General features: G+C 40.5%; 1 protein-coding gene across 1 annotated transcript in view; it reads right to left on the bottom strand.

Moving 5' to 3' along the window:
- The window catches only part of LOC310636653 (heparan sulfate glucosamine 3-O-sulfotransferase 3A1-like), a gene marked incomplete at both ends in the record, with an annotated part of 113,147 nt that extends 101,700 nt beyond the window's left edge, over positions 1-11,447 (bottom strand). Inside the window, one exon of the mRNA XM_083356642.1 lies at positions 11,050-11,447. Coding sequence (XP_083212768.1) covers positions 11,050-11,447 — 398 coding nt within the window. The remainder of the gene's footprint in view (positions 1-11,049) is intronic.
- Between the last annotated feature and the right edge of the window lie 13,905 nt (positions 11,448-25,352).

Here is a 25,352-nt window from a genome sequence, read left to right as displayed (position 1 = left end):
CAAGTGGCATCACAGTGATCCATACCCCATCGGACATGATAGGTGCTTATTCCATAGAGACACCTGTTTACATGTAACAAATACCGTCCCCACTGAGATCAATATCCAATCTGTAGACAAGCTAAGCTAGGGGCAGGTTACAACATCGTTGAAATAATCAAGCCAAATTTTGCCAATCTTTTAGCTAGGTCTCAGGTGTCAGAGAACCTACCATGGGCAGTTTTTTTCTATGACCCATTCCTGACTCTGGTGACTTCATGGATGAGTTATTGCAGTTTTCATGGCAAGATTTATAGAAGTAGTTTGCCCTGTCTTCTTCCTAGGGCTGAGAGAGAGAGAGATAGTCACCCAGCTGGCTTTCGTGGAACTCTGAACTCACAGTCTCATGCTTTCTAGCCTATATCTTAACTACTTCAACTAATTGGCTCTCACTATATTTGTACCAACAACCAACCAACAAGATCATGATCAAAAGCAGAACTTAAAAAAGAAACCTGAATGATGAATAAACGAATGTTTAATCAAGAAATCAATGCTCTTGAAAAACACAATTCCCAATGCACTTTCAAATACAGCCAAAAGCCAGCCTTCACATTTTGTTCCTCTTGTACTACAACCTGAAAAGGAGCCATATGAAGTATGTACATTCCTGATGTGTAATGAATTATATCACATTGTCACAAAACATCTTCTCTCAAGATAAGCTCTTATAGCCTATGTTAAAAAAAGAATGGAGGTATGTACTCTTAACAGCAGGCTTATTGTCTGAGTTTCCTTTTATTGTACGATGGGTACAGTGAAACTGCCCACACATTGAAATGTTTTTTTCAAGATAAATACATTTATCAAAAAATTGTGAAAACTTCAAAAATTATTATTTACTAAATGTGTATTTGCTTCTGCATTCTCCGCTGGCACATTTCTGAGGCTGCACACTGTACAAAAGTATTTCCTCTGATGGCAATGAAATACTCTATATGCTATGTTTCTTTAGGATCACAAGATAAGCGATTTCACTGGATAGCCGCCAAAAATTATGTCCATGCAGGGTCTCCAGATTCAGGTGTTAATTTTCCAAGTCTAGAAAAAATACTTAAAAATACACGTGAAAAACCTCAGACCTTTAAATGTTTCATTTTTTGATCCTCTTTCAAAGCGTGTAAAATAGGATAACTGCACAGTTAAGAAAATATCCTTCCACAGACAGTCTCAGGTTTCAGGAGTAAAAAGGTTTTATTCTCTAAAAACCATCTATATATCACAGCCTCTGTAGGATTAAAAGGACTTAAATTGACATCCAGTCATATGCCATTCTCCCATTTTTCACTGCAGGAACCTTCTTTTAGCTAGGTGATTATATCTGAAATCACCAGGGCTTATATATCTGAAACCCGCCTTGCCTACCCTACAAGGTTCCATCCCAAAAAGGTGCCGGAACTCCGTTTTGAGCGTTCTATGAGAAAAAAAAGCCCTGGCAATCAGATTGAATTTAATAGTCCAATTGTGAAGTCCCATTGGACCCAAGATACCAACTTCAGAGAAAGAAGATACACTGCTCCCCATAATTTACTTTATTCTTGCCTCCATCATTGTACATTCTATAACAAAAGTTTAGAGAAAACTGAATATGAAAAAAAGAAAACTAATAGTGATTATTTCTCAGTATGCTCACTATCATTCTCTTGTTTCCCAAATATTGCCCAATTTCTAAAATCCAGTTTGGGCTACATTTGTTTACATTGGTATTGGAGAAGGACATTTATATACATTTTTGCACACATTTTTTTCTTAATCCACACTTCACTGTGTGCACTTTTTCTGAGTTTTCCATCTAATGAAATGTGTTCGTGTGCATACTTTAATATAATTACTCAAGTTCACTAAGGACCTTTTTCAATACTCGCATTATTCTATATATTTATGAAACACGAAGAATTCTGAAAAATACATTTCAGCATGCACATGTTTTGGGTTGACTTATCATATGGTAAATACAAATTGGATATATTTCTAAGGGGAAAAACAATTGTCACCCGTTTTCACTTGGACATACATTCCACCAAGTTTGATTCCCATAGCTGGTAATCATACAACTGCAACCTAAATATTCCTGTCCTGACCCTCTAATGTGAAAGATTTCTGATGATAACATGGACCTTTCATTGCTAAATGTATACTGATTTCAGCTCGGGAGCCCTTTTGTTTTACCCCTGTCTGCTTGATGGGAAACAAAACATTTTTGCCATGCAACAAAGACAAATTGCTTGCTGAGCCAACAAGCTATTTTCATATTAACTTGCCAGAGGATACAACTTTATTAACTTCAAATGACAGAAGCACGTGGGAGAAGCATCTGCAAATTGCAAATAAGGCAATTACCCTATGGCTTTCTTGTTTATTTCCTCACTGTGGCTTTTTCTTTTTTTTTTCCTGAGGAATGAAAAATGGAGCCCATTAAAAATATTTGATTGGACTTGATTAAAGTTATCTTCTCAGGTAACGTCTATACCCAAAAGCCTTAATATTATTATTTTTTTTAAAAAAAACTCTCCCATTCTGAAATTGGTTTGTTTAAATCAATGACCGGATTGGTCATGACTGAAGACTTGCTGGAACCCCAGCTGCAGAAAATGGAAAGAACAGTCCTTTTCAGGAGAACTACTAAGTGAGGAGTCAGTAGAGGAACACTATGCCAGTGGAATGGCAGAAAGAGGGCTCAGATTTTTTTTTATTGTTTCAAGAGCTAGGAAATCTCTCAGAGGTGGAACGAGAGAAAGATCTTTCCAAAAGAAGTATTTTCCATCTCTTTATTTCTGCAGCCATGCTTTCTCAGTGTCTTGTAATGGGGATTGAGGCCTGAACATTGGCTCAATTCTTTTGGTCTTCCATTCCATGATAACCAATTGCACATGTGCAATCTAGCTGTTACCTCATGATCTTTTATTTTTGTTGTAAATTCCATTCACAGACTTTTTAATAATAATAATAATAATAATAATAATAATAATAATAATAATAATAATAATAATAATAATAATAATAATAATAATAATAATGCAGTTGGAAGGGAGCTTGGAGATCTTCTAGTCTAACCCCTGCTCAGGCAGGAAACCCTATACCATTTCAGATAAATGGTTGTCCAGTCTCTTAAAAATTTCCAATGTTGGAGCATTCACAACTTCTGGGAAATTCTTCTACTGAGTTCGGTCCCATGTTGTATATTTTCTATGTAAGCCAGGACGGAGGCCCATCTCATGACCATGATGGAATAATCTGATGGGGGGAGGAAGGGCTGAAGTAGAATGACGTACTGTATCACTTTCTTTTCCAGTGTTCCTAGGAAGAATGCAGCTGACCTATACAACAGGTCCATGGCACATATATTCCAGGTTTTCAGTGTCACAAAATGGATCTGGGAATGGGCACATGCGCTGCTGGGCAGGGCACATTTGGCATGTGTAAGTAGACCTAAGTGGGGTCAGTATGGGAGCAAGTTGCAGCAGGTGGAAGCATTTAGATGGTCATGACTTATCTCAAAAACAAGCAAAACCATCAGATTTAATCCCAGAAGTGTAGAATAGATTAGGCAATTGAAAAAAAAATCCCTGAAAACAGCAATGGCTACTGTTTCTGTGTTGTTCCCAAGAGAACTATTTGGATATCACTTGGTCTCAATGAGAGAATATTTATATTTTTGTATACCCAGGAAGTTGAGTATTGACTCCTTTCCTCAAAGAGTCAGGTCCATGCATATAAAACATGAGCAATCCCTTCCAATTAGTGCTCCTTTGCTATGCTCCTGGATTCTATGGCTATGTATTGGGGAAGACAGATGAAAGTCCTAGGACAGGGGTGTCAAACTGCTGGCCCACGGGCTGGTTGCATCATACAGAGACCATGCCCACCCCAGCTCCGGCAATGCAAAAAAAAAAGTCACAATACGTTGCGACACATCACGTAATGCGGCGAGTTTGACACCCATGTCCTAGGATATCTAACGTGGTACAGTAATTAGGCTCCTGCTCTTTGGACTTTGCAAGGTGTGCTGAAGATTTGGGAACCGTCTCTCTTTATTCTCCAGTGTGATTTTTAAAGAGAACATGGGGATGTTCTTCCTGGGTGGAGTCAGAGTTCTACATCTTCCGTTCTGAGTCCAGAGAACCACCAGGGATTGCTTTTATCAGGGACATTTATGGCAGATTTGCTAGTCCATCCCACCATGGTTTCTTGTCAAAACAACATTTTCATCAATGGGCTATGGGGTATCCTGTCCAAGTATCCTCCCTGCTGAGTTACATGGATCTCAAAACTTATTGGCCAGCCTTTCCAGTATTAATGTTTTGCTAAAAACAGAACAAATAAGAGGTATGAATGTTTTAAGAGAGGCTTCTGTGCTCTCGGAGTGGGAGTACTAAGGTTGTTGTTGGTTATGTACCTGGGTGTAGAGTGGAAGCAAAGCAGAAAACTGGGACATACACCCTGTAATCAGTTTGCTGGCAGCTCCAGTGTAGACAGTGATGGAGATGTGGTTAATATCTCCAGAAACACTGAAAGCATGAATATGTTTTTCCTAGAAGTCATCACTTTTCCTCCCAAGCAGAGTATGGATTTAAATTGGCAGCCAGCATTAACACTTCAGCTCTAAAGTAATCCTCGATCTGCTCTGGTAAACCCATCATTGTGAACCTGTGAATCAAAGTAGCTTTAAGTATTTTGTCAAAATAAGCTATATCAGAAAGAATGCATTTGCTGAGATTGCATTACACTGTGACACAGTGATTTCTTTAATTAAAGGATTACTGCATTAATAAACACAATTGTCTGAGTTTATATTACATGCCAAATGGTAAACTAGGGTTTGCTCACTGTGGCTGGCTCAAAATGAATTGTGAATTGGTTAACCATGGTTTACTGAACACATTTGTATTAGTTGTATTCATACACTACACTAAGCCAATATCAAATCAACTACCTTATGTCTTACCATGATATGTGAGCCAGATCAGAGCACAACAAAAATATCAGCCGTCAGAGAGGGAGACTGTTATCCAAATCTTTCCCCCAAAATGTTCAAAAACAAAATCAAGAAAACATTTTGAGCTATTATGTTCATACAATTCTATAAAACACTACAAAGGATAATGCTGTGCAGGTGATGGGAGAATGAGTACATCCAGACTACTTGGCATTATTCATTATTGGCTGTATTCACGTATGTTACTAAGCCAACATTTCCGCCTGCTGTGAACACCTCCATTGTTTCCACTTGGCTTCTCCCAAGAAGCTCCTTTTGTGGTTTGTTTAGCATGCCATCAAAAGAAGAAAGACTGCAGTGTTACTTCCTAACAAGCTTGTTAGGAGAAGAACAAGCCAGAAGATGTTAAGCAAACCTTGGAAAGTACTTCTAACACAGTTTGTTTAGCCACTCCCCCTTATAGGAGGAGCCCCTGAGTGAAAAACCAGTTGCTTAGTCATGGTAAGTCAGAGTTCTTTGTGTGTAAGATTTCATTTAATCACAGTGTTTTGAATCAATTATCAGGGACCAGGAAAGCAGTCTAATAATTTGCAGGTAATATGTTTAAGCTGCATGGTGATGTTCCTAAGGACAAGGCAAATTAATCAAGCTCTCACGCTGTTAGTAATTTTTTTAAAGTAGTATTCAAATCACTTGTGCCTATTTAAAAAAAACCCCGGGGGGAAAACATTTTCTACTACTATCAAAATATTGATTCAAAGCATTCTCTTTTGGCTCAGCATAAACATGTGCCTAGTTTACACTACTCTCTGCCCTCAGAATAGGGATGGAAAATGTGTGTGTCCGTTCCCAGGCAAGTCTAGCAACCTAGATACTATGCCAGTCTGTTCTAGCCCAGGACCATCTAGATGTGGTTCCAGATGTTGAAACTAGAACTCCCAGAATTTGAGAATACAACTCTCTGTCAGCAAGGCTGTTAACTCTTCTGTACTATATTATGCCAGCTTTCCTAACATGTAATTACTAGGAAGTACAAGGCAATTGACATTTAGGACAAGAATCTTTTCAACACACATACACACACACCACAATAGCAAGTTTAGGGTAACTACAGATCACCACCAGATCATTCCTATCAAAATTTACCTTGTCAGTGTCTATACTAGACAATGCATATAGATAATGGCCTTAAGTTATAGTTATCCAGATTTTAATACAAGGAAAAACATTGGCAGGAACATTAGCAAAACACTGGGACTGTCTACCAATCCTAGGTCATTCTTTTCTGCAAATTGCAAGGGGTTGGATTACCTAGCTTTGTTGTCCCTTACAGCCCCATAATTGTCCCTTCTAGCCCCATGATTCTATGATTGTACTTCCCAAGTGCAGTCCTGGCTTTTGCGAGTCGACTAACAGGGCAGTGTAAAAGGTGGATTGCAGCCTTTTCCCTGTATCCTATTTTCTTGAACACAAAGCCAGCCCTAGCATAGTGATTGCAAACAGCAAGGTGCTCTGACTTTGGCCCAGAACAGGAAGAGTTAAGGAGTAAGGATGTAGCAAATGAGAAAGCACCTGCTGCCACTTTAGGAATTAACATTAGTCTTTGCAGCTCAGGAGTTGGAGCCAGACATTGATCAGCTCAGCTGCAGGAAAGCTGCTGAAAACTAACACCACTGTGGGTACACAGGAACACAATGTGGATGCCTACGAGGACAACCTGTGGAGTAAAGTGGAATGGAGTGCTCATAAGTTGCTGCTTCAGCTTGCAGAGCGAAGTTCTGTCTGAACAATCTTAATGAGAAATAGGAAATGGAGACAGGGCTATCCATCATTTTTTCCCCCCAGTGGGATTGCAACACTTCTGCAATTGTACCCTACAAACACCCATTCCCAATTATAATACTTTTATTCAGACACAAAATATTGACACTTGAGTGAATAGAAATTGAAATAAGGAAGAACTACTGGAGAGTGATAAAGCAAGTCTTTTACACACAGGAATTCCCAAGTTTCACACACATACATTTGTTCAGATATAATTTTGTGTGTGTGTGTGTGTGTGTGTGAGAGAGAGAGAGAGAGAGAGAGAGAGAGAGAGAGAGAGAGAGAGAGAGAGAGAGAGAGAGAGAGAGAGAGAGAGAGAGAGAGAGAGAGAGAGAGCTTTCCATAGAAGACTGGGAAAATTGTTAGCTGGACTCTTTTTAGTTAAAGAAGAGGAGCCAGGACTGAGTTAACTAGACCAATAGACAGACTCTTTATAAACAATTTCCTAGGCTCTTAAAGACATCTGGCTCTTCGTAAAATGAACATCTGACTCCAGTATCAATTATTGATTGAAAACCATATGTCCCAACCCAAGGAAAGTTAATAGTGTTTGGTTTTTACTGAGACAATTGATTAATTTAAATTTTACTGATTTCAATTAAATTCTCTAAACTGGACTTTACAATCCTTAGATAGTTTGGAAAGTAGCAGAAATTTTCTGCAAATGTTTATTTTACTGTTACTCTGAGTATCTTAAGAGAGCAAATAGCACTGCTGAAATATTTACAAGAGAAGAAAGGCGTTTAATTGCACTAATTTCTTACCATCTGTCCAAATGTTGTCCAAAGCAGGGGAGGGGGTGAGGGAGATCAGGCACATATACTTGAAATGATAAATTAATTTTTACACTTACGGTTTTTAAAAATCAGCAAGCCTTACTTAGGATTTTTAAATCTAGGAGTAAAAGTCAAATCATATAAAACTTTTCTATTCCACTAATAGGAAGGAAGGAAGGAAGGAAGGAAGGAAGGAAGGAAGGAAGGAAGGAAGGAAGGAAGGAAGGAAGGAGTCACTAACAACAGTATCTTTCTTGCAGAGCAGGGCTTTTCAAAGTGGTACGGGCACCACCTGTGGTACATTGGCACCTGGCAGGTGGTACATGACCATCCTAAAAAAGTGGTAGCAGCGGGGGATGAGCTGAACTGGTGGCAGCACTGCACAAGCCTGAGCGAGAGATGGCTGGAGCTGCAGGGCTGTCAGGGCTCACCGAAAGCCCCAAGATCAGCGCTTCTTCGGAGCTGTCAGGGCTCAGTGGAAGTGCCAGGATCAGCGCCAGGCTCCAGCTGGAGCTCGGCGCTGATCCTGGCGCTTCTGCTGAGCCCAGAAGAAGCACCGATCAGCTGGAATGTTGCAGCATCTCCAGGGTCTTGTGATTTACATTCAGATGCTTGGCAACTGATTCATATTTATGATGGTTACAGTGTCCCAGGGTCATTTGAAGTGACCAAAACCTGCTGCAGCCACCCAGCAGACGGGGAGATAATAACCAAACACCCCCCCCACCCCACCCCCGCTGCCAATCCTCAACAGAAATGCTCACAACAATGAAAACCTCGGACAGGAGGAAGAGCGCTGCCAGGCGGGCAGGCAGGTGTCTTGCTCAGCTGTGGCTTGGGGGGCACTTTTTTCAGTGCCATTGTAATTTTGAACAGTCACTAAGCAAACTGTTGTAAGTTGAGGACTACCTGTACTTCATCACTTTTTTCCTTTTTTTTTTTTGTCATCAGGTTTTTGACACCTTGCTAGGCGGCTGGTGGTACTTGGATATTGCCATATCCTAAAAGTGGTACAATGGGCGAAAAGGTTGAAAAGTCACATAGCTCATGAAATGCAATGCACATTTTAGCTGACTGCATGATTCAGAAATTGGTCTAATTGAGCAAACTATGGGTAATTTGAGCGATGTGAATCTAGGTGCTGATGATGTAAAATCAGATTTCTATATTGCCTGCCTCTCAAAATGTAAACATATATGGACAAATATTGGTTCATTAGAATACACATCCAAATTAAAAGCATCTCTCTTCAATCTCCTCCCAAGTACTAAGTCATTTCATACAGGCACTCACTAAATTGTTGGTGAAAACTTCCTGCACTGAAATATTTGTTTAGTACCTATCTCTTTTTCTGCCTGTTCCCTTCTCATCCCAATGGAGACCTTGATTAATTCTTTTTGTTGTTCATGCTCACACACCTCTTCTTTACCTCTGAAGATAAGGATGAAGGCACTTTGGGACAGATACAGTGCAAGGTTACTTCCAATGCTGATGCTGAAAAAAGTCAGATATGAACAGGGTTGATGGCTTGTGGGGGCAGGGAAAGTAGATTCATGGAAGGAATGTAGTTTACTTAAGGATTTATTTACTGGAATGGACAAGTCTGCAGGTCAATTTAATTTGTCTGCAGTATTTATACAAGATGATCAGAGTAGGTGAAAGAGCCAAGCTGACAATCTGAAACCAGTTGGACCACTTCAGCTGGTAAAACTTATATATTGGAATCTATACAGTTTGTTCAAGGAGTTTGTGGAGCCACGGGCTTTTTTTATTAGTGCTACCAGCTCTGTGCCCCAAAGTCCAAATCTCCAGTAAAGGGCAAGATATAGATAGATAGATAGATGATAGATAGATAGATAGATAGATAGATAGATAGATAGATAGACAGACAGACAGACAGATACATAGGTAGATTTATATACATATACTATATATATATATATATATATATATATATATATATATATATATATATATATATATATATATATATATACTGTATATATATATATATATATATATATATATATATATATATATATATATATATATATATATATATATATATATATATATATAGATATATATATATATATATATATATATACTGTATATATACTGTATATATACCATCTCATGATTAGATTATTATAGCCCAGGTTTGGTAGCCCTAATATCAAGAACTAGTTTTGGAAGATATTTGGAGTGGCATGTGTGTGTTTGTGTGTGCAGGGAATGCCATACTGGGCACAAGAATGAACTAAGAGCCATGGGTTGAAGAGTTCACAGACAGGGATGAGGGTGGTAGTTGGGGTTGGAGAAAGCAAGTTCTAAACATGCTCTTACCTCTTAATTCATTCAACAGAATAAAATAAATAAACTCTGCCTACAGCTTCTTTCTCTTCCTGTAGAATATCATGGACCAAATAGCAGGCTTGACATGAGGGTTTGGGATAAATGTTGCAGAGAATTTCCTCTTCTAATATTTTATAAAGGAGGTTGCTAGATAGGAAGATGAAGGTGAGTTTAAGAATGGGTCCCAGGACATTACAGCGCTAGGGGGAGGGCTACTGCTTAAGGGGGGGGGCAGAGGACAAGAGGACAAAGAGAACTGAGGGAGTTGAATTTAAGGGAAGAAGTAATGAAGTTATATGTGTGGGGTTTTTTTGTGGGGAGGGGTTAGAAATCAAGGTGGACCTTAATGATTGGGATGATTTCTTATCCACTTGATAAGAATAAGAGATAAGAGATCATCCCAATGCAGAGGCTGCCCTGGCACTATAGGAAAGAAAGGATTACAGACTTAATAACCCTAGAAGGAAAAAGGAGGTGGTGAGTATGTAAAATACGAGGGAGTGGAATTTGCTAGGACCGAGTTGTAAAAGGTAGTTTTCTACTGGATTACTTGAGAATACACCCTGTAAGAATCCCAAAGACATATACCCAAACCCAAGATATTTAGAGATCCAGATGCCCATTTCTCCCTGAATACCAAGCTTATTTCAACGCAGGAACACATACCTACATTTCCGAACGAGACCAAAGATAAACTTTGCACGTGCTCAGAAACGATCGCACTTCCCATCACTTCACCCCTTGGTTCCCTCTCAGCCTGCTCGGTTTCGCCTACCAAGAAGCCAACAATGCCCGGGATGCACAAGTTTAGTGTGGATATTCATCGGACAGAGCTGAAGAGAATCCCTCCCAGATGCGTATCCTGGCTTCTTCTCTCTACTGGATGGATGTGTGAGGCTGGCTGTCAACGAAGCTCTAAATTTAGAGCTGGGCAACTGGGAAAAGCAAAAGGGAGGCCGCCGCTGGTTTCCCAGCGAGTTTTCCAAGCTATCCCAACCACCCAGGGAAGGAGAGGAAGGGAAGCCCGGGCGCCCTTCGTGCCGCGCCCGGCACACCCAAGGAGGCCGGGAGCCCTGCCCTGCTGGCGCCATTCGCGAGCAGCCGGAGCCACGTACGTACCGGTACCAGGCGAGTCCCCGGCCGTAGTTGCGATCGAAGAAGTGGGGCTCGGCGCCGGCCGCCCTCACGTCCGGATGCACCCGCAGAAACTCGAGCAGCGCTCGGGTGCCGCCCTTCTTCACGCCGATGATCACCGCTTGCGGCAGCCGCTTGTCGCCTTCTCCCCCCGGCTGGGCTTGCAGTAAGGGATCCCGGGGCGTGCCAGCCGCCTCTTCGCCTTGAGCGACGGCAATCGGGGCCGGATCCCGGGTGAGGACGCGCGCTGCCCCGGCTAGGCAATAGCTGGCGTAGAGAGACATGAGCACGGAGCCCAGCACCAGCAGCAGCTTCCGCAAGGCGCGGCGGGGCAGGGGCTCGGGGCCAGAGGAAGAGACGGGGGGCGTCCCTCCCCGGGCCATGCTAGGCGGGCCCCCGCGCCGGGGCCATCGCCCCCTCCTCTCAGCCGCTTTGCGCTCGGCGGGGAGCGGACAGCCCCATGGACGGGCGATCTGGAGCCGGAGCCGCCGCCGTGAGGATGGCGAGGAGAGCAGGGGTGGCCCCTTCCTCCCAACCGGGGGAGTTCACGGGCGCCTCATTCCGGCGCTCCGGCGGCAAGCCGCGGGCTTCTGCTCCGACGGCGAAAAGGGCCGAAGGGAAAGGGGAGGGGAAGGCTGCCTTGCGGGGATTAAGCCAGGGCCTGGCAGCGACGGGAGCATCGCGCTCCAGCTGCGGGGGCCCGGGAGGAGGGTCTCGGCAGGGTCGAGTTGGCCGCCTGGATACTAAGCCAAGCTAGCCAGAAGCTTAACGCAACTCAGCGGGGGGGAAAATTGGCGGCCGCCTTCCGAGCGGCTCTCCTGCTCTAGCTGAATTCGCAGCCAGGCGGAGGAGATCCTGGGAAGTTAAGAAGCTGCTGGATCCGGAGAAGCCGGCGGATCGCGGAACTTCAGTACCTGGCCGAGGATCTTCAGCTGACACATCTCCCCCTTTCTCCGGACCAGCCAGGCGGAGATCCGGGCTGCCGGGCTGATCTCTGCATTCTTGAAACGCCAGTCCAGGGTGGGATGGGACCGAGCACAGGCTTGGTACTCCGTCACCAAGGTCCCCCCAAGGCTGGCGGGACTTTCTGGATTTCGGTGGAAGGGAAAAGACGGAAGACAGATGGAAAGACTCGACGGCCGGTCGGTTCCAGGAAGCCGGCAGAAGCTGCCGGCTCTCCCAAAAGAGGCTCTTCTGCAAAGGAGTGCGGCGGGAGGATGTCCTCACCTTGCGCGAACGGCTGGACAGGCGGACGGGAAGTCCTTCTTCGCCAAGCGCTCGCCTGTCACCTTCCCGGTGGGATCCTCTCTTCCCGGCTGCTCCGGCGGCTGCCACACGTGGAGCTCTCGATTGGAGCTCAAACTTCTCCGAATGGCAAACTCGGTCTCCCCCCCCCCCCACCCACCACACACCGGGTTGTTAACGACGTGCCCAGAAACCAATAAGAGCTTGAGAAAAGAGAGAGAGGCGGATCTGCCTTTCAGAGGGGATTCTGAACAGAGGCGGGGGCAGAACTAATGAGGACACGCCCCTTCGCCCGGTTCCGGAGTGGCTGCTTTGGCGGTTCAGGACTAGGGAGGTTTCGCTACGGTTGAATGTCACTTGTGTGAAGATCTCTGGATCTTCTTGTGCAGTCTCACAAAAAAAAAAAAAACTTGCTCAGGGTTATTATGCCCTCTGAGCATACATCTACTCACACCGCTTCCCATCTCTGGAATCGGATTCACCCTCAAAGATGCGGAGCACCCAGTCTTTTAGCCCGTTAATACCGAGTGCTCCACATCTTTGACGGGGAGTCCGATTTCAAAGATGAGAAGCGGTGTGGGTGACGGCTTGGGATAAAACTGGCTCTGAGTCTGATGCTGTTCCGGCAAACTGTTTAGAAGAAGCGGTGGAGCAAGCAAAGCCTGGCCGGGGGTGGGGTGGGGGGTGGAGCTGCCTAGTTAGTGGACTCATGTGAGTGGAACCGTCTTTGAGGTTGACTAAATGCAGTGAGGAGGAAAGAGGGTTGTTGTTTTCCCCCCTCCCCCGCCCTTCTGGGGGTTGCTGAGAAGAGAATTCTTCACTCCCAGCTTGCTAGACAGGAGTGCAATCTGTTAAAATTACCCTGATCTACCCACATCTAGTAATGGTCCTCCTTTAAAGTTGGCCACTTGTGGGAACGTATGGAGAGTCAAGGGAAATTTAAGTCTGCCGTCTTTAAATAAAGACAAATGAAACGAGTGAGAAATGAACACAACAAACCTGAATCTTTAAACAAAGTGTACAGCAGAGTTAAACAGCAAAGTAACCACAAATATTTAGAATCAAAGCAGTGCCCACAATCTATAGAAAGAACCTTTTTTAAAAAAAACAAAACCTTGTTTTTCCAGATTAGGATTATACTTCCAAGCAGGGGTCCTGTCTCTTTAACATTTTGTGTGGTAGCAGATGCTGGTAAGTCAATAGGAAAAGCTTTCTGCATCTTGGCCAAATGCCTATCATAGAACAGCCCAGCCAGAAAGACAAAATAGCAATGGGCACTTCAACAGAGTTTGCACTGCAGATGGAAGCAGATGCTTGTGTAAACAGTGACACAAAACATCTCACACATTTTCCCCCGAAGTGGTGTTGTTCTTCAAGCTGAAAATAAAATTTTGCAAGTAAAATGTAGAATCACTTTGTTGAGGTTAAAAAAAACCTTAAGTGAATCTATACATATTCATAGATTTACATTTTGCTTTGACTTCTGGAGTGTTTTACAATGTAAGCTTCTCTCAATCATATATTAATATATATAAAATCACGATATTTTCACAAAGCAGTTCATTGTAGATTCCCTGCACATTCCAGGATTTCATTCTTAATCCCTGCAATAGACTAGCATTTATTAGAGCTGACACCATTTCTTAATCTTTTCTCCAAGAATCTTTTGCATAAATTGGTCAGATCCAAAAGAATTATAGGATTATATTTGTAAAAACCTGTAAAAACACAGACAAATCATTGCACCTATAAGGCAGTTCCTATACCAGTACATGCATGCTCATACACTCAGTCTTTAGATTTTTCTCATTGTTCAACTATTCTTCTTGGAGACTGGATGATCTATTACATTTAACTGCATTTTAGATTCAGACTAAGTGTATCAAAGCCTACAGGAAGGTCACTTGAAATGGTTCTAATAATTTCTGGAATTGTAGGCAAATGATGTTTATGAAACTTGTTACCCCAGATTATATTTTTCTCCAAAAGTCTGCATTCAGCTTCAGTTTCTCAACATTTGAGGGGCTGCCACAAAGAAGAGGGGGTCAAACTATTCTCCAAAGCACCAGAGGGCAAGACAAGAAACAAGGCTTGGAAACTGACCAAAAAGAGAAGCAACCTGAAATTAAGGAAAAACATCCTCGCAGTGAGGAGAATTAACCAGTGGAACAGCTTGCCTCCAGAAATCATGGCTGCTCCATCACTGGAGATTTTTAAGAAGAGGCTATACTGTCACTTGTCTGAAATGGTATAAGTTCTCCTGCTCGAGCAGGGGGCTGGACTAGAAGACCTCCTAGGTCCCTTCCAGATTCTATTCTATTCTATTCTATTCTATTCTATTCTATTCTATTCTATTCTATTCTATTCTATTCTATTCTATTCTTCTATTCTATTCTATTATTCTATTCTATTCTATTCTATTCTATTCTATTCTATTATTCTATTCTATTCTATTATTCTATTCTATTATTATTCTATTCTATTCTATTATTCTATTCTATTCTATTATTCTATTCTATTCTATTCTATTATTCTATTCTATTCTATTCTATTCTATTCTATTATTCTATTCTATTCTACTATTCTATTCTATTCTATTCTATTATTCTATTCTATTCTATTCTATTCTATTCTATTCTATTCTATTCTATTATTCTATTCTATTATTATTCTATTCTATTATTATTCTATTCTATTCTATTCTATTCTATTCTATTATTCTATTCTATTCTATTCTATTCTATTCTATTCTATTCTATTCTATTATTCTATTCTATTATTATTCTATTCTATTATTCTATTCTATTCTATTCTATTCTATTATTCTATTCTATTATTATTCTATTCTATTATTATTCTATTCTATTCTATTCTATTCTATTCTATTCTATTCTATTCTATTATTATTCTATTCTATTCTATTATTCTATTCTATTATTCTATTCTATTCTATTCTATTCTATTATTCTATTCTATTATTATTCTATTCTATTCTATTCTATTATTCTATTCTATTCTATTCTATTCTATTCTATTCTATTCTATTATTATTCTATTCTATTCTATTCTATTCTATTATTCTATTCTATTCTATTCTATTATTCTATTCTATTATTATTCTATTCTATTCTATTCTATTATTCTATTCTATTCTATTCTATTCTATTATTCTATTCTATTCTATTCTATTCTATTATTCTATTCTATTCTATTATTCTATTCTATTATTATTCTATTCTATTATTCTATTCTATTCTATTCTATTCTATTCTATTCTATTATTCTATTCTATTATTATTCTATTCTATTCTATTCTATTCTATTCTATTATTCTATTCTATTAATCTATTCTATTCTATTCTATTCTATTCTATTCTATTCTATTATTCTATTCTATTATTATTCTATTCTATTCTATTCTATTATTCTATTCTATTCTATTCTATTCTATTCTATTCTATTCTATTCAGTTTCAGTTTCAGTTTCAGTTTCAGCTTCTACACTGCACACATCAAGTATCACCTCAGCTTCCCGGTGGTCTCCTTGAAAGGAGTACCAGAAAGAGCAGTGATACAGTGCTCTAAACCTTTTTTGCAATCTTCCACTCCAATGCCATTGTGGTTCACACAATTGTTAAATACCATGTAGGACAAGAAAGAATTCTCTGTGACATCCTCATCTCATCCTGAAGAACTTTTTGCCCTTAGGCCAATGAAACCAACAGAACAGCCCAAGCTCAGGTCCGTCCTTTTTCCTGAAGCTCTACCTCTTAGCCAAACTTGCTGTCCCTCAAAAGAGGAAGAGCCATTCTTATTTCCATTCAGCATCTGATATCAAAGTAGAATTTTCCTCTGACCTGCAAGTCTTTTAAATAGCCTCAGTTGTTGTCAAAAGAGGCTATTTGAATGCTTCATTGCTGCACAGGGAGCAATTTTTGAGAGGTTTTTTTTTCATTCTTTCTTTCTTTTTACTGCTCAGAAGGGAAAAGCTAAACATCCTTTCTCTGTCAAAGTGACTCTCAGCTCTGCAATATATCAGGATCAGAAAGGGCAGAAATAGGGGCAAACTTTGCTGTATATACTGCAATAGTCAATTTATTAATTCTTTTCCCCAGAACATATTTTGCTTTTCAGGTCCTAAAGAAACAGATGGAAACAGGTTTTTAGCTTTTGTTAAAGTTTTGGCTATGGCTGAAATTGTACTTGGACATTGCCCAAAGCATCTGAAGGCAAGACAAGAAGCAATGGATGGAAACTAATCAAGGAGAGAACTAACCTAGAACTAAAGAAAAAATTCCTGACAATTAGAACAATTAATCAATGAAAAGATTTACCTCCAGAAGTTGTGGGTACTCCAACACTGGAGCTTTTTAAGAAAAGATTGGACAACCATTTGTCTGAAATGACATAGGGTTGTCGGCTTGAGCAGGAGGTTGGACTAGAAGACCTCCAAGGTCCCTTCCAAATCTGTTATGTTACTATTCTGTTATTGTTATATGGGACTTACTGTTCTTCTATGCTGCAGCCAAGAAATCCTTGTCAAAAACTTTAACTCTGCAATGTTAAATTTGGGATTGCATCTATGTTCTTTTTTCCCATTGGAGTGGATGGGACGATTGGCTTTTTATCCATCGGCATGCGTTTTTCTTTGTTGTTTCATATCCGGAAGCATTCTGCCGCTCAGTTCACTGAACTTGCCATTTGTAGCATATAGCCAATTGTGCTTCAGTTAAAAAGAAAAAAGAAAGAAAGAAAGAAAAGAAACCAGAGTGGCTTTTGTGGCTTGGACCACATGCTTATCAGCATCCCAGAGTATTTTATACTGTTTTGACTTTATGCATTTGCCCTATGCCGCACTCTACTTAGACCCCTCAGTTCATGCAAAGTTGCACCGGTATTGAGAAATCAGATAAGTCCATGTTTCATGAAAGGCATACATACACATGTGCTTCTTCCCCCCCACCCCCCAGATGGCTTTTCAAAGTCTGACCTTCACTCTTCAGAAAGCAAGAAAGTAAATGCCATTTTGTGATTTCTTTTTGTATTGGATTTCTGCTTGGATATAATGAAACAATAAAAATTTAAAAATAAAATAAAAAATAAAACAATGCTTCAAATACAAAAAAGAGAGATTTCAGTTCTTACAACTAAATAGAAATTTGGATGATCAAGGCTCTTGTCTGTAGCACTTATATGCTTTTTGAATTGAAATTAAAAGTAAAATACTGTTGTGCAGGAGTCTGGGAATTGAAATAGTGTTTCAAATCAAGATTCAGGCACAAAAACCACTTATATACCTTTTGGAAAATAAAATGCTTCCAAGAGTGGATACTTAAATGAGAATTTGACAATGGAAATGATATGTTATAGGTAGAACTCTTGACTTCAGTCCTCTGCAACCTACCACCCAAATCCCAAACTACTACTTCTACTATAAAACTATAAATCCCAAACTGCTACTTCTATAAACTATACATATCTATAAATATCCTGAGTATACCTATCAATATGTGTGATCTGTTTCCTTTCTCCCCCTAAGGGCCTTACCCACATTCTTTTTCACATGTGCAGGCTAAGCCACAGCAGGATGTGACAATGTTCTTACATGTGGGAATAGTGGTTTCATAGTGGAAGTACTGAGTAGATGATGTCACACAATTATGCAGCTACCATGGTGACAATCTGGATGAGAACAAGCTGCAAGGTCAGAGAATGGTCTTATGCTATCCTCCAGAATCTGGAATTATTTGGAACACATTTTGCAGAGGGATGGACAATCTAGAAACATGATAGTGTTGACCAGATCCAGACAATTTAGCATATAGGGGTGTGCTCTTAAAAACAACAGCACCCATGTCTGTCTATATCAGGCATGTCAAACTCACGATGTCATGTGACATCGTGTGACGTATCATGACTTTTTCCCCATTGCCGGCAATGGGGCGGGTGCGGTTTCAGCTTGACACATCCGGCCCACGGGACAGCAGTTTGACATGCCTGGTCTATATGTATTCAATTGAAATGGCCACCCATCTCATCTGAATGACTCTGGGTGGCTCATAGCAATTAAAAATAAATAAATAAATAAAAATAAGTTCAAACAGATATATAACAGATAAAACCATTATATATACATATGTATGCTTCACATTTTATGCCCAGAGTTGTTCCTTGTTCAGGACCAAAATAGCTCCTCCACCCCTGTTGTAGGTCAACATTCAGGCGAAGGAATAACAATCTCCTTCCATTTTGTTTTCTGACTTTGATTCTGGTCATACAACCATTGAATCAAGAAGTTTGAAAGAACCAGGGTAAATATTTGTTGCAGTTTTGATGGTTACCTGACGAAATCTCCAGTTGGTTAGAAAGTTGATTTGAATTGTCAAGTTGAATCAGGTTTGTCTGAATTAATTCCGGACACATGTAGAAATTAGTATTTTAAATTAAATTTTAATTAAATCATAACACTTTCCCAAGTGAAATTAATAAGTCATTTAATAAAACTGCTGCTCCTGAATAAAGCAATTTTAATCTGATTTTGCCTGATTCACAGAGACCTGCCATTTGGGCCCCTGGGTCTGATCAGTGCAAGATTGTCTTGAAAGCATCTCCTATAGATGGATGTCCAACTCCTGCTTGATCGTATCAGTGAAAAGATGTTCACTCTCTCACTTGTTCAGTGGTTCTGCTACTGAATTGCTCTTCCTACGATGATGGATTAGAACTCCCATTTCAACTAAAGGAGACCGGAAAGATGCCAAAGTTGGTAGTATCGAGCGTTGCTGTATACTACTGTAGCAGAACCATCTGAGAACCTGATTTTAATTAAAGCCAAACTGAAGTTAATCTCATTTAGGAACACAACATTTATGTTGGGGTGAGTACTATACTTGGTTTTTTAGTAATTTGTATAGACTACCAAATTTCCTAAAGTGGGAATGGTCAGGAAAACTTTGAGTGAAAATGAAATAAATATAAATAGTATGAAAACTGCACATGGATTTAATAACAGTGTTAGAATTAAAGTTTAAGAGCAGCTTTTGTAGAAACTTTGAGGATGATACTGAAGGCTTGCTCAGAGGGCAAGATTTCTTGGGGTGTGGCCTCAGCTTCCTAATCTCTATAATTCATACACTTCATGGAAAATTTGGAGTCAAAATCCCCCCCCCCAAGAGCCAAAATATTCAACTTTGTATGGTTTAGTGCAGGGGTCTTCAAACCTGGCCCTTTTATGACTTGTGGACTTCAACTCCCAGAATTCCTCAGCCAGGCATGCTAGCTGAGGAATTCTGGGAGTTGAAGTCCACAAATCATAAAAGGGCCACATTTGAAGACCCCTGGTTTAGTGTAATCTCCAAAGAAGACATTTGCCACTATCCTTGACTCCTCAGATCATTTCGGGTACTTTTTATCAACTAGAAAGATCATGGGGCAAATTCAGCTGTGGTTGTAGTCACTTACCTCTCCAAGACCATTCTTTTATAAAAGTGAATTTTAACTGAAAGGGAAGCACTGATTAACACAGGCAATGCTGCATGAGAATTAAACTCATATCTCCATATTTGTATAACATATTCTTCTAATTATGGAATTCACTAATTATTTTGAGAATTTGGGATTTTCCAATGAAAAATTCTGTATTGCTTGCTCTTGCACTCTTCACTGTTTGACCCACTATTAACCCAATGGATTGCACAGCTACAAGTTGTTTTAAACTCTGTGTGAAGTTCTATTAAACTGAACTATTTGTACTTGGTGCCCCCTTTATTAAAAATCAATATACTGAATCTGTTTAACCCAAAGGTAGTTTATCATTTTGGCAGCTTTTTCCCAAATGGAAGACACCAGTTTAGGCTTTGCATATGGGTTTGGAATATTTAGAAGAGCCAAATCCCTGGACACCACAAAACCAGAGGCAAAAATGAGATATTCAATTTATTGCGCTCATTGCACTGATTATTTTGCTCAGAAGAGAGCATTGCTACAGAAATGGTAAAGCACCATGATCCTTATTCCTTCTCCTACAATGCAAGGGGACCTTTAGGCAAAAAAAAACCTGCACAAAAGGGCTGGATGCTTACATATTCCTCTGTAAACTGCAAGGCTTTCTGACTGCAATAGTTGGTCAACTTGGGTAACTAAAATCTGGATGGAGAATTCACTTTTCAGCTTCAGAATGCTCCAACCAGCATGCTGGCTTAGGAACTCTGAAGGTTGAAATCCCCACAGCTTCTAGCTGCCAAGGTTTAGAAGCACTGCCCTAGAGGTTAAAAGTGAAATTTGGTGAGAGGGCACTTTTGCTAACACTTCCTTACAACCAGTTACAAGGTCAAAAGCCAAAGGCAGTCACCTCTATTTGGGGGAAAAAAACAGAAGAAAACATGGCATTGTTTTCATGCCGCAGTAAAAAGGGAAAGAAACTGACATTACAGAGGGGGGGCGAGGAAAGGGGGAGATTGATCAGCAAGAGGCTATCTGACACATTAATGTTTATGCAACAAAAGCTCCTTTGTCATTCAAACTAAATGGGAACAACAGCAGCAAATGAGAAGATCCAATGGCCACACAATACACAAAAGTCTACAGCAAAGGAGTCAGTGAAAATTCATAGCCACCTTTTACAATGGACAGTTTCCTGAACATTTCTGCTTCAAATCTAGCAGGAGATTCAATTTTTTCCCCTCCCCTTCTTTCAGAGATGAAATAGGCTCTCTTGACTGTGCTAAAAGAATATAGTTCATATTACTGCAGCTGTCTAAAGTCAATTCAAGAAGTTTGGACTGCAGGAGTAGGAAGCAGCTTCCTAAATCTTTCTCCTTTGCATCCTGGTAGTGCATCTATTCATATTCTCAGGCGCTAAAGCAGGGGTGTCAAACTCAATTTCATTGAGGGCCGCATCAGCATTGCGGTTGCCCTCAGGGGGCCAGGTGGGTATGGCCAGGGTGGGCGTGGCCTACTGGGTGGGCGTGGCTAGAGTACGTATGGCCTACTGGGTGGGCGTGGCCAGCTCTACATCGTTCGCATCAAGGGTGCCTATCAAGGGTGCCTGAGCAGGAGTGGGACAGATCTGAGGGTCTCTGGCAGAAGGAGGGTCTCTGGGCCAGGGCCAAGGCAGCAGGGGCCGTTCCCTCACTGTTTCCAGGATGGCTTTGCGGGCCACATGAAACCACTTCGCGGGCCGGATCCGGCCCCCGGGCCTTGTGTTTGACATGTCTGCGCTAAAGGAAAACAGATCACCTCATCCCCCCCCCAAAAAAATCAGGTTCAAAACCTCATTACTAATTACGCCCCAGAGGTTGTCTGGTGTTATTTCTAGCACATGTGAGGAGGTTTTAGAGGTGAAACAAAACTTGAAGAGACACCTTTGGAAACTGGCTGTACAATGTAGCTGATTCAGATGTAAATGTGAGCTCTACCAAGATCAGGTGGGTGACCTTGCTAAAATTTCTCCTTCTGTGAAAAGATTAAATCACTCTACTAGTGCTTCCTCCAATCTAAAATAAGAGACGTGATTTTGTTCTAGGCTGGACAAGCAATGCTTAGAGCTTTCTTTTTGAGAAAATATTTGGTATGATTGGTAGATTGTACTATATGTAGAAATGAAAACAATGAAAGGGAAAAAAGCATTTAAAGGGACTGATCAGTTGTCACATGGAGGAATATTTATTTATTTATTTTATTTATTTTATTTTATTTTAATTCCATTTATATCCCGCCCTTCTCCGAAGACTCAGGGTGGCTTACAAACTTAGCAGTTTATCAGAATTATCAGAATCCTGCTTCACAGCCACTTAACTTCTACCACAGCAGAGTCCTTTAGGAATCCAAAATACATTTATTGCATTATAAGAAAGAAAAGATAAAGGGATTGCTTTACATACACTAGAAATGTTGATGAAACTTTTCCTAATTTATACCAGATAATTGTTGGAAACCCTTGGTGGAGCCTTGGTGGAGCAGTGGGCTAATGCCTCCTTAAGTAACACCAGCTGCCTGCAATTAGTGCAGGTTCGCATCCCACCAGGCTCAAGGTTGACTCAGCCTTCCATCCTTCCGAGGTAGGTAAAATGAGGACCCAGATTGTTGGGGGCAATTAAGCTGACTTTGTAATAATGCCGCTTGGGGGCCCCCCGAAAGCCCTAATAAGCAGGCATATACATAGAATGAAGGCTATTGCTAAGCACATTGATTTGTGCTTTAAATTGTAAGCCGCCCTGAGTCTTCGGAGAAGGATGGGATATAAATGGGATTAAAAAAAACCCATTTTGATTATTAATTTGTCTAGCTATGGAGGCTGTGGAGATTTTTAAAGATGAGCTTAGATAGTTACTTTCTGTGGATAGTTAAAATGATTTTTCTGTACTTTTGGAGACTATTAGTTTATTATTACACTTATGTGCTGCTCATTTCACTCTGAAAAGTTACTCTGGGTAGCTTCTTGGTAATTAGACTAGACTAGATGATGCTCGTCAGTACTTATAACAAAAGTTCTATGATTTTGTGAAAGTGATGAATGATGAGAAAGAATGGCAAGATAAAAAGGGCTGTGATTCTTTCAGTTTCACTTACAGTCTGTTAACCCCTTTCAGTGACATCATCTAGATTCCTGAGGCATCTACGGTAGGTTCTGCAAGCCCCTGTTTCCTCAGACTGATCTTCAGCCTCACATCCTTAACTGCCCTCATCACACTACATAATACACCAACACAAACACATCTAAGGGTAGGATTAAAATGGACAGCTAGGTGGGAATACTGCTGGCATGACAAAAAAGATGGAAGAAGATAAACACAATTAGATTATTAATTTTCCACGCAGTAAAATGAAACTGTATGATACTTAATAAATGATTGTTAAGATGGGAAAAGACTACAATAAACTAGTACTTCTAAAAGTGTATTGACTTAAAACAAAAGAAAAAAACTGCAGGAAGGGAGAAAAATAAACAACCAGGAAGTTTAGATCAGGGCTTTTCAACCTTTTCACCCATTGTACCACTTTTGGGATATGACAACATCCGAGTACCACCAAGTCGCCTAGCAATGTGTCAAAAACTTGATGACCAAAAAACAAAAAGGAAAAAAGTGATGAAGTACAGGGAGTTCTTGACTTACAACTGTTCACTTAGTGACTGTTTGAAGTTACAGTGGCACTGACAGCTGAGCAAGACACTTGCCTGCCTGCCTGCCCAGCAGTGCTCTTCCTCCTGTCCAAGGTTTTCATTGTTGTGAGCATTTCTGTTGAGGATTGGCAGTGGGGGTGGGGTGGGGTGGTGTTTGGTTTTTATTTCCCCCATCTGGTGGGTGGTTGCAGCAGGTTTTGGTCACATCACATGACCCTGGGATGCTGTGACCATCATAAATATGAATCAGTTGCCAAGCATCTGAATGTAAATAAATCACAAGACCCTAGAGATGCTGCAATATTCCAGCTGGCCGGCACTTCTTTTGGGCTCAGAAGCACCAGTATCAGTGCTGAGCTCCAGCCGGAGCTCGGCGATGATCCTGGTGCTTCCGCTGAGCCCTGACAGCCCCGAAAAAGCACTGATCTTGGCGCTTCCGCTGAGCCCTGACAGCCCTGCAGCTCCAGCCGTCTCTCGCTCAGGCTTCTGCGGTGCTGCCACCGGTTCAGCTCATTCCCCTCCCCCACTACCACTTTTCTAGGATGGTCACATACCACCTGCCAGGTGCCAATGTACCACAGGTGGTACCCGTACCACTGGTTGAAAAGCCCTGGTTTAGATAAATAAACCATTTTAAGGAGAGTTTTAAAAAAAAACAGTAGCAAGAGTTCAAGCACCATTACATACAGAAGCCACACATTGGAGGGAGAAGCTAGGCAACTGGGATGATTGGAACAAAAAATAATATTTATTTATTTATTCAATTTCTATGGCTTCCCATATCAGTCAAGACTTTGACTCCGAATATATAATTCCATTGTTTGAAAGATTACAAATGAGATGATCGTCTCAAGGATTCCTCTAATTTAGGCAGATCTATCTGTCAATCATTGTATCTAATATTTTTATTTCCAACCAAAATATTTTTTCATTTTTTTTAAATGCTATGTCAGGGTGAAAGAGAGCATGTATTTGGATACTAGTCTCTAAAGAACAAAACAACAGAGGCCCATCATATCCACATCCTGTTTAAGAAGCTACAAATGGCAACCAAATTAAAAAAAAACAACCACAAGTTTCTAGATAACTCTAATCTTCTTAACTTCCTTCTTCCCTTACAACTGTACTGAGAGAAAAAGAAAGCTGGGAGAACAGATTTCAAAGGTTTGGATATGTAGGGAAGAATTTAATAATTCCCATACATCTGTCCATTTTACTTTCTACATTTGGAATGATGAGGATAAAGATAATTTCACTATCACTGAAATTGGGCAAATATCTAGATAAGTAAGAGAAAATTGGAATATTACTTTTGACTAAAGACTCCTAATTTGGAGCTGATTCTTAGAAGTTCAAATCCTCTCCTAAATTGCTTATATAGAGATTTTTCATTCAAAAGTAGAATACACACCAGAATTCTTGTGTTCTTACTTTAACTTTGACTTACAAAAAAGTCAAAAAAGGGAAAAAAATAGATCCAGGAAACTACAGACCTATCAGCCTGACCTCAATACCTGGGAAGATTCTGGAATAGATAATCAAACAACAAATCAGCGAACACCTTTATGTGAACAAAGTTATCACTAAAAGTCAACATGGGTTTGTAAAAAACAGATCATGCCAGACAAATCTTATTGCATTCTTTGACCAAGTGACAAAACTAGTGGACCAGAGGAATGCTGTAGATATAATTTACTTGGACTTCAGTAAGGCATTTGATAAAGTAGATCACAACCTACTACTTGATAAGATAGAAAAATGTGGGTTAGATAGCATCACCACCAGATGGATTCGTAGCTGCCTGACAGGCCATACTCAGCGTGTGGTCCTCAATGGAACTGCATCTACGTGGAAGGAAGTGTGTAGTGGGGTGCCCCAGGGCTCTGTTCTGGGCCCAGTGCTCTTCAACATCTTCATCAACG

Source organism: Vipera ursinii (genome assembly GCF_947247035.1).
Source record: "Vipera ursinii genome assembly, chromosome: 2".
NCBI lineage: Eukaryota > Metazoa > Chordata > Lepidosauria > Squamata > Viperidae > Vipera > Vipera ursinii.
This window is presented reverse-complemented; position numbering and strand designations above follow the sequence as displayed.